Source organism: Muscardinus avellanarius (genome assembly GCF_963383645.1).
Source record: "Muscardinus avellanarius genome assembly, chromosome: 10".
In the NCBI taxonomy this organism is placed as follows: domain Eukaryota; kingdom Metazoa; phylum Chordata; class Mammalia; order Rodentia; family Gliridae; genus Muscardinus; species Muscardinus avellanarius.
In genome coordinates, this window is record NC_137796.1 from 113,246,016 (window position 1) to 113,263,404 (window position 17,389).

At 58.6% G+C, this 17,389-nt stretch overlaps 1 protein-coding gene across 1 annotated transcript; it reads right to left on the reverse strand.

The window, feature by feature from the left end:
* Positions 1-2,557: 2,557 nt before the first annotated feature.
* CAPN15 (calpain 15) lies at positions 2,558-13,522 on the reverse strand (the record flags this gene model as incomplete). Its single annotated transcript, XM_080704028.1, has 12 exons — positions 2,558-2,735; positions 2,802-2,980; positions 3,070-3,236; positions 3,336-3,568; positions 3,649-3,810; positions 4,032-4,184; positions 4,261-4,386; positions 4,824-5,047; positions 5,112-5,295; positions 5,393-5,601; positions 5,933-7,388; positions 13,347-13,522. The coding sequence occupies 12 exons, from the start codon at positions 13,520-13,522 to the stop codon at positions 2,558-2,560; spliced, it is 3,447 nt and encodes a 1,148-aa protein (XP_080560154.1).
* Positions 13,523-17,389: the final 3,867 nt, after the last annotated feature.

Here is a 17,389-nt window from a genome sequence, read left to right on the forward strand (position 1 = left end):
CCCAGCGCCCAGAGCTGTGTGCAGGGAGGCAGGGAGGCTGCGGCTAATTTGTACATTAAGTGCTTCTGACAGGGAGGCCTCGCAAGTGCGAACACGCTGCCGCCCGCCCCGGGAAGGCCGCCGCAGCCGCAGCACCAGCAGCGAGGCTGGGAGAGGGGCTGTGGGGGCGCAGGGCTCATCCAGGCTAGGCAGTCGGGAGAGAGGGCCAGGGCCAGGGGGCAGGGCACTGTGGGGTCAGAGAGGGGCACTGGGGAGGGGGCTGGAAGGGGTCCTGGAGGCGGAGATAGAAAGAGCAGGCCCCAACACCCCCTCATGTACACTCCCGCTTAGTGGCCAGTCCTGCCCATTCCCCGTCTGGGTTGGCGAGCCCCTCCTCAGGCGACCCCCTCCTCAGGCGGCCCAGCTGCCTCGTCCAGGCCCCTGCCCTGACTTTCATCAGGTCCCCTCAGTGACCACACAAGGGGTCTCGCTTCTGCCCAACACCAGCCCAAGGTCCTTGCCTGTGGGTATCTAGACTCCTCTGAGGATGCTCCCTGGTTCACACCCCCTACCCGATAGGGTCCAGAGGAGAGGGGTGCTGGCCTGCCCAGGACTACAGTGCCCTCCCAAGTGCACCTGCCGGCTGCCTTCCCGCAGTGCACACAGGGCCTCCCTCCCTGGCCGTCCTGGGGCTGGAGGTTGCAGAGTTAGAGAGGTGGGCGCCAGGTGGGGCAGGGCTGGGGGAAGGAAAGGGGTCTCCATCTCTCCACAGAGGCGGAGAGCCAGTTCTTCCGGACCAGACACGTGGGTGGGTGCAGGTCCGGCCCCACCCACAGGTCAGCTTGGCGTGCAGCCGTGGAGGGGCAGGCGGCAGGCGCTGTGGGCGCCGAGGTGCGATGTGTTGTGGCAGCTGCCCCGCTGCCCGAGGCCCGCCCGGAGCGAACACTGCTGGTGGCTTTAATTGCTTTCACATTCGATGGGCTGGCCTGTGACAGGCCTCTTACACACAGCGTTCTGGCCGCGCACCCCCAGCCCCCGCTCTGCCCAGGGGGCGTCCTCCAGCCCCCAAAGGGGCCCAGGCTAACGGCCAGAGACAGCTCAGTGGCTCAGCATCCCTGGGACCGGAGGCCAGGGAGGCCGGGCGAGGCCAGGCGTGCAGCAGCAGGCAGAGCAGAGCGGGGCCGAGCCTCCGGCTGCCCCTTGCTCCACCTGCTCCTGCAGGGAGACTGGTGGCTCAGACCGCACACTGCCCTGGCTGCGGGGCCGAGGCCACAGGGTCTGGGACACTCCGTCCTTACTGGAGAGCATCTGCCACTCCCCCAGGCAGAGTGGGCCCTCAACACTGCCCTACCTGCCCCAGAGCCCCGGGAAAGCCCATCCTTCTTGTAGGGCCTGAACTCCAGGAACGAAACACAGTGGCACATAGAAGGCTCCCTTAGAAAACAAAACGCTTTTATTTGGTCCTTGGAGCCTGAGTGGAAACTGCCCGTGGAGTCCTCGGAACAGGGGAAGGACTGACAGCTGATAAAATAGTCTGTGTGTCTGTCCCAAGAGCTGGCTATATTTACAGGGTTAAAAATATTCACAGCTCGAGTAAAAGGGCGGGGGATGGGGATGGGGGAGGGAATGGTTATCTAGGTGCAAAAGTCCCACAGGCCTGCGGGGTACGCAGGCAGTGGGTGGGCTTGCTGCCTGGGAGTCCAGGTGGACCAGGAAGTTAGACTCTGCCGTCCCTGTGGCGTGGTGAGGACTCTGGCCTCAATAAGTAGCTGGGGATGACAGATAGGTGAGCAGCTGGCCCCGGGCTTCTGGGGGAGTGTCTGTGCCTGACCGGGCCGGGGTCCCTCTGGTTGGGTGGAGGCCACGCCGGGCCCTGGCCCACCTGGCCACGGCCAGGGTGCCGAGGACAAATCCCTCACCAGAGAGCAGGGCTGGGCCCGGCCCCCTGACCTGTTGCCCATCATGGCTTCGATCCTGGCGGTGCTCCAGGAATTGCATAGTGTCACAGCAGGGGCAGGTGAACGCGGGCCCTTCCATCCCGAGCCCAGTGCTTGCTCCTGGAGTGTGCTGCTCAGGTGTCAGGGCTCTGGGGGACCCCTGCTTGCCCTTGGGGGGGAGGGAGCTGGGCTCCGGGGCCCACTTGGGAGGAGCTGCTGCCCTTGAGCCCCACGAGGGGTGGTCCCGACTCTCACAGGGGTCTTGGCCTCTGACCCCAGATTTGGTTTTGTGAATAGAGCTCTAGGTGGCCTCCCCCTGGCAGGAGTGCTTGCGCTCTTGGTGAAGGGGCAGCCTCCACCATCTAGAGCTGTCCCCGGGCTGGCAGGCCAGGGGGGCTGGCACACAGCCCACCTGGTTCGAGGTATTCTGCTTGGCGGCTAGGAGGCCTGGCCAGGGGACTGAGGGTGCTCAGGGTGGGGTGGGAGGGCCCAGGGTAAGCGGCACCCTGCAGCTGGCTGGCGGCTCCCGAGGTGGGGTCCTGAGATTCTGGTTCAAGCGTCTTCTGTCGGGGTCTCCCTCCTAAAGTGCACGTGGGGGGGCAGGTGGGCGGTTTGCACCTGGCCCTGCCCAGTAGTGGCAGTCACAGCGGCCGGGGCCCATGCAGACCAGCAACCTCAGGAGTGAGGGGGGGGCTATGGGTGCCCTTGGAGGCTGTCCAGTCACTGAGGAAGGCCTGGGCCGCCTTGCGGTGTGCCAGGCGGTGGGTGATGGAGAATCCGGCGTTGCCCTCCAGCTGGGACAGGATTACCAGGACCTGCCTGGGGGAGGAAACCGGTGAGGACCAGTGGTGGCCCGGGAGGGGGGCGGGGAGGGAGGGCGCCCACCTGTGCAGAGGCGGCACACTGTCTTGGGTGCGCAGGCTGCCACGTGTGGACACCACATTGAAGCTGTCAGTGCAGTCGCACTGCACGTGTAGGTAGGACTTGGGGTGCCGGTTCTCCACCACCACGATGAGCCCCGCCCAGCCGTGTGTCAGATAGTAGCAGGTCATGCCCTCGCGGCCCTGCACACAGGCCAGTGTGGGTAGGCTGGCTGCACAGTGCCCTCTGCCACCACCGCCGGAGCCTCCCTCCACCAGCCGGACCCACCCACCTCATGCCGCTCGCCCCGGCTCTCGGTGAGCAGGATGATGGCGTCGGCCAGCGTGCTTGGCTGGGCCTCCACTGCCTCCACCATGACCAGCCTGGAGCTGTACACCGCGAGCACGTGGCCGGGAGGCTCAGGTGCACCTCGCTGGACCCCTGGGGAGGGGCTGGAGGCTGTGGGGGGCGTGCATGAGCCCGCGGGCGGCCCTCCTGGGTGGGCCGAGGGGCTCTGGGGGAGGGGAGGCGGGCCTTGGGCCTGCCGGGGGCCATTACCCTGTGCGGTGGTAGGGGGCCCCGGCGGGGTGGGTCCCCAGTGGTTGAAGGCACAGCACACCACGGCGTACTCGCCAGGCTCCAACATGACGTCGCAGTTCACAAACTTTTTGACAGCACGCTTGCTGTGGGCCAGGAGGCGGCCCAGGCTCAGGCGGCCACCACTGCCAAAGGTGGCCCGGAACACCAGGATACACAGGTCCAGGAGGTGGCTGTCCACCGCATCAGGGCGCCTGTGGCGGCAGACGGCAGGCTGGGGCCTCGTGCAGTGTGCCACGGCCCCATCCTGGCCGAACCCCGGCTTGCTGCCCACCTGCTGCCCTCCTGGAAGAGGGCAAACTCCAGCGAGGCACGCTCCAGGACCGTGAGCGCCGTCACACCCACAGGCCGGCTGGCTGAGCTGGGGAAGCAGCCCTGCACCCTCGCCTCCTGCCAATCCGAGTGCACCTTGCAGATATCCACAGAATCAAAGTACCTGGGTGGTGAGGACGAGACCCCTGAGCAGAGTGCAGAAGCACCGCCCCGGCCTGCCCTCCTGAGAGCCCGCGGCCTCTCCCCTGGGAAGGGCGCTCCTGGCAGGGAAGCACTTGTCTTGGCTCACTCAGGGCCTGAGCTCACTGACCTAGACCCCAGGCCAGCCCTGAGGCTGTGGCTCAGGATCCTATGGGGACCAGGACCCAGAGGGCACCCAGGTACCTGATGAAGTCGCTGTACTCCATCCAGAAGACTCCCTCGCTGCTGCCACGGGGCATGAGCTCGCCTCGTAGGTGCCCGGGCCAGTGCGGCCACTCATCTGACCAGCTGCCATTCCAGGAGAAACGGCCCCAGGGGTTCCGTAGCCGCAGGAGCCTGTGGAGCGCAGAACTGAGGGCCATGCTACGTCCCACGTCCAATGTCCAGCAACCCATGCCAGCCAGGCTGCTACCTGTAGCCCTGGACATCTCGCACGTCCAGGACGGAGTAGGCGTGGCGGGGCCGCAGGCCCAGGCTCTCGTAGGCAGCGTCGTCTACCTTCATGTTGCCTCCGCCACAGGAGGCGCCCATGAGGAACCTGCATGGGCAGAGCGGCCTCGCTGACCGCACAGGCGGCGGAGGGCAAGGGGGTGTGTGTCCCTGCCTGCAAGGGGCCCACTGAGATGCCCAGGGTCAGCTAAGGGCAGGGTCTTGGAACCCAGAGTTTCAGAGTTTTCTTTCCTGAGCCTCTTGGGGGTCGAGGCGCAGAATGCTGACCAGGGTGCAGAGGTCTCAGAACACCCCCTCCCACACAGGCACCTCTGAGCAGAGGCGATGATCCCTGAGCTACACCCATAGGCCCAGGTCAGGATACGGCCTCCCCGGGAGGGGCGGATCTTGGGCCAGCCTCCCTGAATGGCCAGCCTGCGTGGGAGCACCTTGAGTCGGCGCAGGCCCGGGGGCATGGCCCCACGTCTCCCACCGCTCGCCTCGCCTCCCAATGCCGCAGATCGTGGCAGTGCCCGCCCCTCTTACCCAGCCTCCTTAGAACTCAGCATTTTGGCCCAGATGAGGTCAGTGTCAACGGGCTCCTCGCGGGGGTTAGTGGAGCTGACCTGCAGCGCCAGACTCTCGCAGGGGGCGCCGGTGAGTGTGGCCAGGCCTTCGATGGCGCGCCCTGCCTGGAGCGCAAAGTAGGAGCCGTGCAGCTTGGCCAGCGCCTTCTCGATGAGGGCCACCCAGAGCTGCTTCCGCTGTGCCTGAGGAGGGCTGGAGTCACAAGGCCTGTCGTGCTCGCCCCCGCCCCATGCTCCCCAGGCCCACCTGTGAGAAGAGGAGGAAGCCAGCCTCATCGCAGGGCAGCATGTCATCCACCAGCACCGTGGTCCACGTGCCGTCCTTGCACAGCCGCACCTGGTAGGCCCCCTCCGCGCACAGGCTGCGCGTGACCATCACCTGCTCCACCAGGTCAGGTCGCTCGGCCAGCACTGCCAGTGCACTCAGGAACCTGTGGGCCAGGCAGCCCCGCTGGGTGACCGTGGCTGGGCCAGTGGCCTCCCTCGCACCCTGGCCTGCTAGCCCCTGCAAGGAGCCTGGAGCCTCACCAGCAGTTCCCCAGCAGCCCCTGCAGGATGTCTGAAGGTCGGACGGTGTGGAAGACAGACCACGCGGTGCCATGGTCCCTGAAGACAGAGCAGTTGATCTCGTGGGGCCGCAGCCACTGCTTCACGCGTTGCTGGACACTGTCGCCCGCGGGGAAGCCCACAGATGCGGGCCCAGGGGGGAAACTGTCATCCACAAAGTTCACGCTGTTCTGCAGGGACCATGGCAGACACTCAGGCTGGGCAGGGAGGCCTCAGATCCAGGATGTCCTCACTCCACCAGGGAGAGGGCAGACCCACCCTCCCAGGAGAGCCTAGGTGGGCGGGGCCTGTGAGCACCCCACAGATCTCACTGCTGGGGATGATCTCGAGTGGCCAGTGGGCCACTGTGCAGGGCCTCAGAAGCACAGGTACTTCTCCAGCTGGCACTCCTGGGTCAGGCACAAGGGGGCTCTGACCCTGTGCCTGGGCAGCCTGTGATAGAGTGGCTGAAGCAGGGAAGCTCAGCAGCTGCGTGAACTCTGCCTGGGGAAAGCCACTCACCTCCCTGCAGAAGGCCACAATGTTCTCCCAGAGTGCCTTGGCCACGCCCACGTCGGTCTGCCGCCGCTTCTCCACGTGCATGCTCTCCCTGCGCTTCAGGGGCACAACTGCCCGGCGCTGGGCCACCAGGAGCTGGGACGTGTGGCAGGCCGCACAGTGCTTGGCCCAGGGCGTGTTGAGCAGGGTGCAGGCAGGGCAGGCCCACTGGCTTGGGCGCTCGGGCAAGAGGCGGGCACCCTTGTGGGCTGAGGGGGCCCGGCCACAGCTACCACAGGGGCCAGGTGTGTCAGCACCACAGCCTGGGCAGCAGGTGGGTGGCTCGCTGTGCTCCTGGAAGCCATGCAGCTTGGAGCAGCCGCAGACTGTGCACCTGGGGGCTGCCGTGGGGTTCCTGAGTGTGCACTTGGCACACGACCAGGTGGTGAAATCGGGACTGGAGGGGCTGGCGGGTGTGTAGCGCACAGTGTCGCCAGCCAGGTCGATGACGTCACTGCTGGGGGTGGGAATGCAGGCCTCACAGTGGGTGGGGCCGCTCTCTGGGGCCTCCTCCTCCAGCAAACTCAGCCGCTGGCCTGATAGCAGTCCAGCCAGGCGGGCAGGGCCAGAGGCTGGCCGGCCGGGGCCCTGGGAGGGCCCCTTGGAGCTGGCACAGGGTGAGGGCTGGGCAGCCTCAGGCACAGGTGGCTGCAGCTGGGGGGGGACTTCCCGGCGGCTTCGGGGCACAGGATTGTTCTGCAGGGTGGGTGAGAAGGGCCTGAAAGGTGGAGCCCTGGAGAGCTCCTGGTCGGTGGAGGTGGGACCCTGGCTGGTAGTGGGGGGGTCAGTCTCACCACCTTCCCCAGGGAGCACTGGCTGCGATGGGGCAGGTACAACATGAAAACCCATAGGGGCCACAACCTCAGGGACCACCAGGGCCTCTGGGGGGATCCTGGGCAGCGAGAGTTTCCGGGGACCCCCGCAGACAGAGCAGGAGCTGGCCACGGGCGTGTTGTGCAACGTGCAGCGCTGGCAGGCCCAGCCGCTTGCGGGCTCTGCCCCCTCCTCGTCCTCCTGCTCCACCTCCTGGGGGTACCCCCCAACTGGCTCCATGGCTGCCAGTCCCCCTGTCTGCACAGGGCCGGCCTCCTCCTTGAAGCTGCCTTTCGGCTCCACCAGGACTGTGGGCGGCTTGGGCAGGACCCCATTGATGACAGGCAGCAGGGAAGCCCCAGGCACAGGCTCCGGGGTGAAGCCACAGACCTCGCAGGCCTCCTTGCCCAGGAAGTTCCGGAACGTGCAGCGGGTGCAGGCCCATTTCTGCTCCTCTACGCTGAGCCGCAGGATCTGGTCCAGGTCAGGCTTGTGTCGGGGGGCCTCGCAGATGGAACACTGACGCTGGCCAGCCGGATTCAGGAAGGTGCAGCGTGCACAGGACCACTCCCCAACCGCGGCCATAGACCCAGGCGAGTGCGTGTGGCTGCAAGGGAAGTCCCTGGTCAGTAAGGCTTCCGACACCCTGTGGGCAGCTGGACAAGCCCTCCCAGAAAGGGTGGCTGCGCCTAGAAATGTGGCCAACTTGGGTCAGACTGCCCAACACTCTGGGCAGGGCGGGCCAACAGGACTGCCCCTCATGGCTGGGCACACTCCACACCACCAGCCCACAGCAGGGCAATGCTGGGAGAGGCTGCAGGGCAGATATGCAGTGCAGGCCTTGTGGAGGGCCAGGGCCAGGCAGCGTGAAGGGGAAGGTGCTTGGAGTGCAGCTCCCTGTGCGGGGTTCCCGGGCCTCTGGCTTGCCGCCCCCAGGCAGGGCAGCTGCAACGTGCCACGGCTCTTCAGGGCCTTGCCAGGGCCCAGGTCAGGGAGTCAGGTGAAAGGGCCCCCCACACTCCACATCTCTTAAAAAGAAAAGGACGGGTGAATTCATTTGAAACGCCCCCCAGGCCACTCCTGAATGGCATGGGGGTGTAGCTATCTTCTGTATTTCTATCTTTTTAATAAACTCCTTTAAATCTTCAGCAAGAGTTCCGGCTATTGCATAGTTATCCTTAGCTCAGGACAAGAACCTGCGGTTAAAAAGTAAATAAGAAGCCTAAAAACCAGGGCTGGGGGAGTAGCTGGGAGGTACACTGCCCCTGGGTTCCATCCCTAGTACCACACACACATCTCAACACAAAATGCTCCCCAAATGCATAGCACATGAGCTCATACCCAAGGCACCTGTACTGTAGGACACAATTCCATTTTCACAGGAACTGGCTCCCCAGGGAGGGAAAACCAAGGTAACCGCCAGAAAAATCCCACAAAGCCCTGCTCTAGCTCTACCTCAGCTTCTCAGGCGCTGCCGGCTGAGTCCCAACAGAGGGAGGCATGCGGCCAGGTCCACCTAGCGCCAGAAAACCAGCAACAGGGATTGTGGGGCAGGGGCCGAGAAGGTCCTGGGGAAAGGGCCTTCCCTAGAGACAGGAGAGGCGGGCTGTGTACACCCGCGGGACCTTGGGGGCTGGGCTCCCTGGGCGGCTGGCCAGCAGGGCCCTGTGTAGCCCAGCTCCTCACTCCGGCCACTGCTCACGGCAGGCTCTGCCCTGGGGGCTTCTGCCTCTACTTTCAAGGGAGTGGAACTAGTGTCTCCCTCCACTGTGATTCCTGGAAACCTTGGGGGAGGCACCAGCCAGTCTCTCCTGGACTGGCCACGACCCAGTCTCAGCCTCTCGGGTGGGACATCTCCACGGTTCCATGCCTGAACCACCTCTTACTAACTGCAGCTCCTGGCAAAGGTCTGAGATGGCGGGTTCCTGTCCAGGTACACTGTGGCTTAGAGGAGGGAGACCCAGCCACTGGGCTCTTCAGGCTTAGGCTGTCTGTGAGTCAACTGGGTAGACAGTACTCTGAGCCACACCCCCAGCCCTTTTAACCATTCATTCATTCATTCATTCATTCATTCATTCATTCACTTATTTACTTATTTGTGGTGCTAGGGATGGAACCCAGGGGAATTCTACCTCTGAGCTACATCCCCAGTCCTATTTTTCTGAAACAGGGTCTCACTAAGTTGCGAGTGGCCTCTAAGTAGCTGAGGCTGTCTGCAAACTGTGATCCTCTGGTCTCCGCCTTCCAAATGCTGGGATTATAAGAATGCACTGTCACTCCTGGCCTGCTTTTTATTTTGAAACAAGGTCTCACCTAAGTTACTGAGGCTGGTCTCAAACTTGCAATCCTGTTTCAGCCTCCCAAGCACTGGGAGTGTAGGTGTCCAGCATGTTGTGAGAATTTACCAGGTAAGGCAGCAGTGGTCCAGGTGGGCAGCTCTTTAGAGATCAGCTGTCGTTGTTGCCAGTCTCCACCCAGTGCCTGGTGCCCACAGTGTGTTCATGCACTGGTGTGTGCTCATGCATGGGGGAGGCTCCACTGGACAGCCAGAGAGCAGCGACACTGCCCACTTCCCTATCTCTGCCTGGCCAACTTCCCCATGCTGCCCCCCCATCTAAGAATTCCTCAAGGGCATTAACAGCACTTCCTCTGGACTTGCCTTAAGACCCAGGCCCACCTGCAATAGTCAAATGGGAACCAGCCCAAGGGAGGACAACCTGTGAACCAACACCCAAAGTTTGGGTAGCATGGCACAGCCTCAGGAACCTGCATGTCAACCCCAGGGTCTGCACTGTGGCTGCTGATGTCTGGGGCAGCCAGCCTTTCTCTTCTTTTCTCTCCCTCCATTCCTTCCTTTTTTAAATTTTTCGCAGGTCTGGGATTGGAATCCAGGGGCATTTGACCTCCGAGCTATACCCCCTGCCCTATTTTTTATTCTTTATTTTGAAACCGGGTCTCACTGAGTTGCAGAGGGCCTCATTGAGTAGCTGAGGCGAACCGCGATCCTCCAGTCTCAGCCTCCTGAATGCTGGGATTACAAGCGTACGCCACCACGCTCGGCTCATCCAGCCTTCCTAGCTCTGGCCAGCACCTCGGCCACTAGCATTCCTCTGGCTTGTCCTAAACAGACAGTGCTAAATGACAACTGCAGTACCAGCACCCAGGAAGTGGACAGACGGAGGCTGCCTGGAGCTTGAAAGCTGGACGGGCTTCCTCAGTTTTGTGACTCTGGCCCAGAAGCTCATGAAGAGCTGAGAGGAAATGGGAAGGGGGAAAATATTTTTTTCTGCATTTCTTTGTACTGCTTAAACATTTACCGAATGTGTGGAACATCTATGATAAAAGAATTATGTTATGCTAAGGTAAAAAAAAATTTTTTTTTGGTGGTACTGGGGATGGAACCCAGGGGCATTCATCTCCGAGCTACACTCCCAGCCCTATTTTTTAGTCTTTATTTTGAAACAGGGTCTCACTGAGTTGCAAAGGGCCTCACTAAGTAGCTGAGGCTGTCCGCAAACCTGGATCCTTCTGTCTCAGCCTCCTGAATGCTGGGATTATGAGCATGCCCCACCACGCCTGGCTAAAGGCAAACAATTTTTTTTGAGGGTGTGGGGATGAACCCAGGGGCATTCAACCTCTGAGATAAACCTCCTGCCTTATTTTTTTTTTTATTATTTACTTTGAAACAGGGTCTCACTGAGTTGCAGAGGGCTTCATTAAGTAGCTGAGGTTGTCCGCAAACCACGATCCTCTGGTCTCAGGCTCCAGAATGTTGGGATTACAATCGTGCGCCACCAAGCCGGGCCCCAGCTTAAGGTAAAATTTTTATTTTTATTATATTTATTTATTTATTTGGTGGTACTGGGGGTGGAACCCAGGGGCTTTCTACCTCCGGGCTACACTCCCAAACCTATTTTATATTTTATTTGGAAACAGGGTCTCACTAAGTTGCTGAGAGCCTCACTAAGTAGCTGAGGCTGGCTTCGAACCTGTGCAATCCTCCTGTCTCAGTCTCCCAAGTGCGGGGATTACAAGCGTGCGCCACAATGCTCGGCTAATGTAAAATTTTTAAATGTGAAAAACAGACGTAAAAACCCTGAATTTTCATTTGCATAACTGAACTTAGTAAAAAATAAAATAGCAAAACACACATACATGTGGCAAGTGTGTGGCGATATCACTGCCAGGTGCTGCCTGCCACACACGCTCAGGACACACTCTAGCCACAGCAGCAGCCACCGATGTGGAAAGCCATAGCCCAAGCTCACTGCTTCTACTCCTAACAACTTTTCCTCAGGATCTCCATAAAGCGGAAGTAAAAAGGCAAATGTGGGTAGACAATGCTCAACACCATCAGCTACCAGGGAAATGCAAGTCAAGTCAGTAAGAGACTCCGACACACCTAGGATGGAGAATCAAGACTGCCCGAACAAATACTGTCCAGGAGGGGGCGCTCCAGAACCCCAGGGCTGCTGGTGGTCATAAACTCCTCATCAGCTCCAGCAACGCCACTCCAGGGACATCCCCAATGCACATGAAAAGTGTATCCATGCGAAATCTTCAACGCGGATATTCACAGCAGCAGTATTCAAAAAAGCCAAGTGGAAACAACCTAAGACTCTGAACAGAAGCAAAAGGTAGCCTATCCCTACGACAGATTACTATTATTATTATTATTATTGTGGTGGTACTGGGGTTCCTGGAAACCCTTCTACTTCTGGGCTACACTCCCAGAACTATTTTATATTATTATTATTTTTTTATTTGGAAACAGGGTCTTTTACGCCAGCGAGGCTGACTTCAAACCTGCGCGATCCTCCTGTCTCCACCTCCCAAGTGCTGGGATTACAAACTGCGCCACCACGCCCGGCTATGACAGGATACTATTAAGCAATAAGGAATGGAAGCCGGGCGTTGTGGCACATACCTGTAATCCCAGCACTTGGAAGGCTGAGGCAGGAGGATTACAGGTTCAAGGACAGTCTCAGCAAAGTAGCAATACTCTCAAAATTTTAGCAAGACTCTGTTTCAAAATAAAGAAAGGGTTGGGGAGCCTGGCATGGTGGCACACACTAGTAATCCCAGCATTTGGGAGGTCGAGACAGGAGGATTGCAGTTTGAGGAAAGCCTCAGGTTTGAGGACAGCCTCAGCTACTTAGTGAGGCCCTTTGCAACTCAGTGAGACCCTATTTCAAAATAAAAATAAAGAATAAAAAATAGGGCTGGGGTTAATAGCTCTAATGATAGCTAGAATGCCCCTGGGTTCCATCCTCAGTACTGCAAAAAAAAAAAAAAAAAAAAAAAAAAGGCTGGAGTTTAGCTCAGAGGTAGACTCACTGGGTTCAATTCCCACTCCAAAAAAAGAGGAATGAAGCTGGGTGTGGTGTTGTACACCTGTGATCCCAGTGCTTGAGGCTGAGACAAGAGGATCAAAGGTTCAAGGCCAGCCTCTGTGATCCTGCTTCAAAATAAAAAGAAAGGGATGCCATTGGGCTCAGCCCCTCCCACACAGGCAGAGTTCCCTAGGGCATCGCAGTGCTGTGTGCTCACTGTGGCCTCCAGGCCTGGCCGTGCTGCTCTGTGGGCCCCTGCTGCTGTCACCTCTCTGGACTTTTTTTTTTGGTGGCACTGGGGTTCCTGGAAGCCTTTCTACTTCCGGGCTATACTCCCAGACCTATTTCTATACTTTTTATTTTGGAAACAGGGTCTCTTAAGCCAGCGCGGCTGGCTTCGTACCTGCGCGATCCTCCTGTCTCCGCCTCCCGCGCAAGCTGTGCCACCACACCCGGCACCTCTCTGGACTTTGAGTGTCCAATAGCACCCATGCACTAGACAACCTAGACAAGACTCTAGGTTCTCCCGCAGCCTCGTGGAAGCCCCTTCAAGTCCCTGGTCAGAGCTGCCCCAGAAAGCCAGTGCCCACCGGCTCCCCACAGCTCCATGCCCCAGAGATGGCAGCAGGAGAGCGAGCTGCGTGTGGTCGATGCCTCAGTGCAGGATGAGGGATGTGACCTGTGGGACCCAGTCCCAGCATCCCAGAGAACGGAGCTGCTGCCTCTGCTGCCCCCGCCCTGAAGCTTCGGTGTGTGATGAGCACCAGTGGCCACATAACAGCCTGGAGAGAGGCGGCAGGTAAGGGTCTGCCATGTGCCCCCTCCCTGGCCCATAAAGCCTCCTGACGCCCCTGCAGGCAGCCATGGGAGCAGGGCACCTCAGACAGGGACAGGCAGCAGGAAGGTCCAGCCTTCATGTCCATGGAAGCATGGCAGCCTCCCCAGCCTAAGAGGGTGTCCAGACAGCTTTACAAGACAACTACAGGCAAGCAGCACCTAGCGCTGGGCTGCACCAGCACACCCTAACCCAGGAGGGGGGTCCAGCCCTGCTGGGCCGAGGGTGAGATGTCCCAGAGCGTCTCAGCTCTTACGCCTGTGGGAGGAACGAGCTGCCAGAGAGACCAGGAGACAGGACCCAGGTCCTGAGCAAACACCTCTCCTCGCCAAGGAGAGGCACCTGCAAGGCCTCCTGCCTGAGGCCCCGCAGAGGCAACCCCTACCCACCTTCTTACCTTCGGGCCCGGGGGCGTGGGTGCTGCCTGGTGACCAGGGCACTCCCCCAGAGAGGCCCCCCAGGGCCGCTCCTACACCAGCCAGCCGCTGCCGGGGGCCCTGGGTAGGGAGGCCCCCGGGGGAAGCCGTGGTCTGCATCGGTCTCGGTGGCCAAGGAGGAGGCGGAGCTCCCCATGGCCCCTCTGACAGCGGCCACGCTGAAAGCCGGGCCTGGTCACCTTTGGCTGGTGGCACGTGGACGGGAACATGGAGAGAGGCGAGTGCCCACGTCGGAGACGGGGTGGCTGGCTGGTCAGCGACACAACAAAGATAAACACAGAGAGAGATAGAGAGGACAGCATGATTCACACAGATGAAGACCCAAGGCCCTGCAAGGCTTCTCAGCATGCCGAGCAGTGTGGAGTGAAAGGAGAGCTGGGCAAGAGACCTGCCCCCCCCCAGACCCCAAACGGGTGGAGTGGGGCTGAAGGCCAGCACCCTGTGGAGCACAGCCCCCAGATCCCAGCTCGTGGAGCCCAAGGCTTTCCCCCACCCTGCCCCTTAAAACCCTGCCCCTCCCTCACCACTTGTCTCCGGCCTTCAAAGGACTTTATTCCTTAGTTGGAAAAGAGATCACAGTTATGCCTCATTATAGGAGAAAAGACCAAGAGGACATTTAACCAAAAGAGAGACCAAGAAGGGGTTGGACCTTAGAGAAGAGCACTTGGAACCATCAAAGGCTAGAGGAAGACCCAGGGAACCTGGGGTCACGCTGACCTTCACAGCAGCTGACCAGGCTAACCCACATGTTCTTGGAAGAACCCTCAGTCTCCTCTCTAGAGACCCATCTTTGCTAGGGCCTCCGCAGGTAGGGTCTATGCTGGAGCAGAGACCAGCTCACACTCACTGGCCATGGGGGCTGAAGTCTGAGGAGGCCTGAGGATGGAGGATCTGAGGGCTGGGAGGCTGACCCAGTTGGGTGCATGGGTCACTAGGGTGCCTTTCTCATTGTGGGCCAGACAGCGGACTAAACCAGCCCAGCAGTCCGCTGTCATCACCAGCTATTCTTCCTTTGGCTGCTGCTGCATGTGTGTGTGTGTGTGTGTGTGTGTGTGTGTGTGTGTGTGTGTGTGTCTGAGTTATACCCCCAGACCTATTTTATTGATTTTTTATTTGGAAACAGGGTCTTGCTAAATTGCTGAAAGCCTCTCCAAATTGGCAAGGCTGGCTTTGAGCCTGCAATCCTCCCATGCACGGCTCCCCCGGCTTCTGGGTAGGTGCCGGGGACACTGAAGTGCGTGTCTGGTGGGGCTGGGCACGATGGTAAGTGAGGTTCTAGAGAAGGCCTCGGTGTGCTGCTGCCTGGGCTTGCCCAGGGCTCTCCCCATGCAGCAGCACTTGGGCTGTGCAGCGCCTCCAGCAGACCTGCAGCACAAAGTCAGCCCTGCCTGTGCCCCAGCCTGTGGGGCTTTTGACAGCTCTGCACTCTCCTGCCACTGGGCTCCAGCCAGAAGCAGCTGAGTACCCTGTGCAGTGGTCATGTCTGTCTGACTGCCCTCTACTCAGAGCGCCAGGGACTAGGAGGGCAGGAGGGATAAGCACCACTGGCCCTAGCTGGCCTGGAGATCCGCGTGTCCATGGCTGCTCAGGCCTCCCCATGGGCCACACAGGCACTGAACACACTGAAGTCCAGGGCAGGGTTGCAGACTATGTCTTCAGGACCAAATCCAGCCCCCCACCCCAACAGTTTACTTTTTTTTTTTTTCAGCACTGGGGATGGAACACAGGGGCATTCTACCTCCGAGCTACCAGAGACCCGGACAGCTGGTTTTTTAGGGTACTCAGGGGACCTCCAGGTGACCACTCCACCCACCCCCCTATTGTTGCAGAGAGCCCCCACAGAAGTGGTGAGGAGTCTGCCCTGTAGGCCCTACCAGTTTCTCCCTGGGGTCCCAAGGGGAGGTATTGGCACAGGCCTGTTCCCCCAGGGTTGACCTGCTACTGCATGTTTACCCGGAGGCCCCGGCCCTGGAGGATGACAGTGGGAATTTGGCATCAACACTCCTCTTTTCCTTTTCTTGTGGTCCTGGGGTTGAAGCCAGGGACACTTCTTCATCCGAGCTACATTCCCAGCCCTATTTATTTACTTATTTATTTATTTATTTATTTATTTATTTATTTATTTATTTATTTATTTAGCGGGTCTGGGGATGGAACCCAGGGGCAGTAGACCTCCGAGCTACAGCCCCTGCCCTATTTTTTTTTTTTTTTTGGGTGGTATTGAGGTTCCTGGAAACCCTTCTACCTCAGGGCTACACTCCCAGACACCTATTTTTTATATTTTTATTTGGAAACAGGGTCTCTTAAGCCAGCAAGGCTGGCTTCGAATCTGCATGATCCTCCTGTCTCTGCCTCCCAAGCGCGGGGATTACAAGCGCGCGGCACCATGCCCAGCCCTACTTTTTTATTCTTTATTTTGAAACCGGGTCTCACTGAGCTGCAGCGGGCCTCACTAAGTAGCTGAGGCTGTCCACGAAATGCGATCCTCCAGTCTCAGCCTCCTGAATGCTGGGATTACAGAATGCTGGGATTACAAGTGTACGCCAGCATGCCCGGCTTTTTATTTTAAAACAGTCAGCCTGGCGTGGTGGTGCTTGTAATCCTCGTGCTTGGGAGGCGGACACTGGAGGATCATGCAGGTTCGAAGCCAGCCATACTGGCTTAAGAGACCCTGTTTCCAAATAAAAAAAACCCCAAGTATAAAAATAGGCCTGGGAGTGTAGCCCAGAGGTAGAAGGGTTTCCAGGAACTGCAGTATCACCAAAAAAATAAAATAATAATAGTAAAAAATAAATAAAACGAGTTTTGGCTGGGTGTGGTGGTGCACGCTTATAATCCCAGCATTCAGGAGGCCGAGACCGGAGGAACGCGGTTCACGGACAGCCTCAGCTATATAGTGAATCCTTCTGTAACTTAGTGAGATCCTGTTTCAAAATAAAGAATAAAAAACAGGGAAGGGGGTGTAGCTCAGAGGTCGAATTCCCCTAGGTTCCATCCCCAGACCTGTAAAAAAACAAGAACAAAACAAAAACAAGAACAAAAATAAAAAAATAGAGTCTTGATAAGTTGCTGAGGATCTAAGTTTCTTTCTTCTTTTTTTTGTGGTACTGGGGTTCCTGGAAGCCGTTCTACCTCTGGGCTACACTCCCAGACCTATTTTATATTTTTGAAACAGGGTCTCTTACGCCAGCGCGGCTGGCTTCGAACCTGCGCGATCCTCCTGTCTCCGCCTCCCAAGCGCGGGGATGACAAGCGTGCCCACCACGCCCGGCAGGATCTAAGTTTCTAAGGCTGGCTTTGAGCCTGAGATCCTCCTGTCTCCGCCTCCCAAGTACTGATATCAGTGTTCCTCTTAAAATCCATCTTCTACCCAGGTGTAGTGGCGCACACTTGTAATCTCAGTATTTGAGAGGCTGAGACAGGAGGATTGCAGGTTTGCGACTAGCCTCAACTACTTAGTGAGTCCCTCCACAATTTAGTGAGACTCTGTTTCAAAATAAAGAATTAAAAAAATAGGTCTGGGGGTGTAGCTCTGATGTACAGTGCCCTTGGGTTCAATCTCTAGTACTTAAAAACAAGAAGCCCATCCTAGCTGGGCGTGGTGGCGCACACTTGTAACCCCAGTAGTTGGAGGCTGAGACAAGAGGATCCGGGTTCACAGCCAGCCTCAGCTATTTAGTGTGGTCTCTGCAACTTAGTGAGACCTTGTTTCAAAATAAAGAATAAAAATAAGGGCTGGGGGTGTAGCTCGCAAATAAAATGCCCGAGTTTAATCTCCAGGAACACACACAAAAAGCCCATCCTCTTAGTGAGGTGTAGTAATTCAGCCTATAATCGCAGTACTTGGGAGGTAGAGACGGGAGAATTGCAGGTTGGAGGGCAGCATGTGGTAACTTAGCAATACCCTGTTTTGAAATTAAAAAAATAAAGAGGGCTGGGGGTGTACCTCAGAGGTAGAACACCTTGGATTCAATCCAAAGCACCAGACATACAACCTCCCACA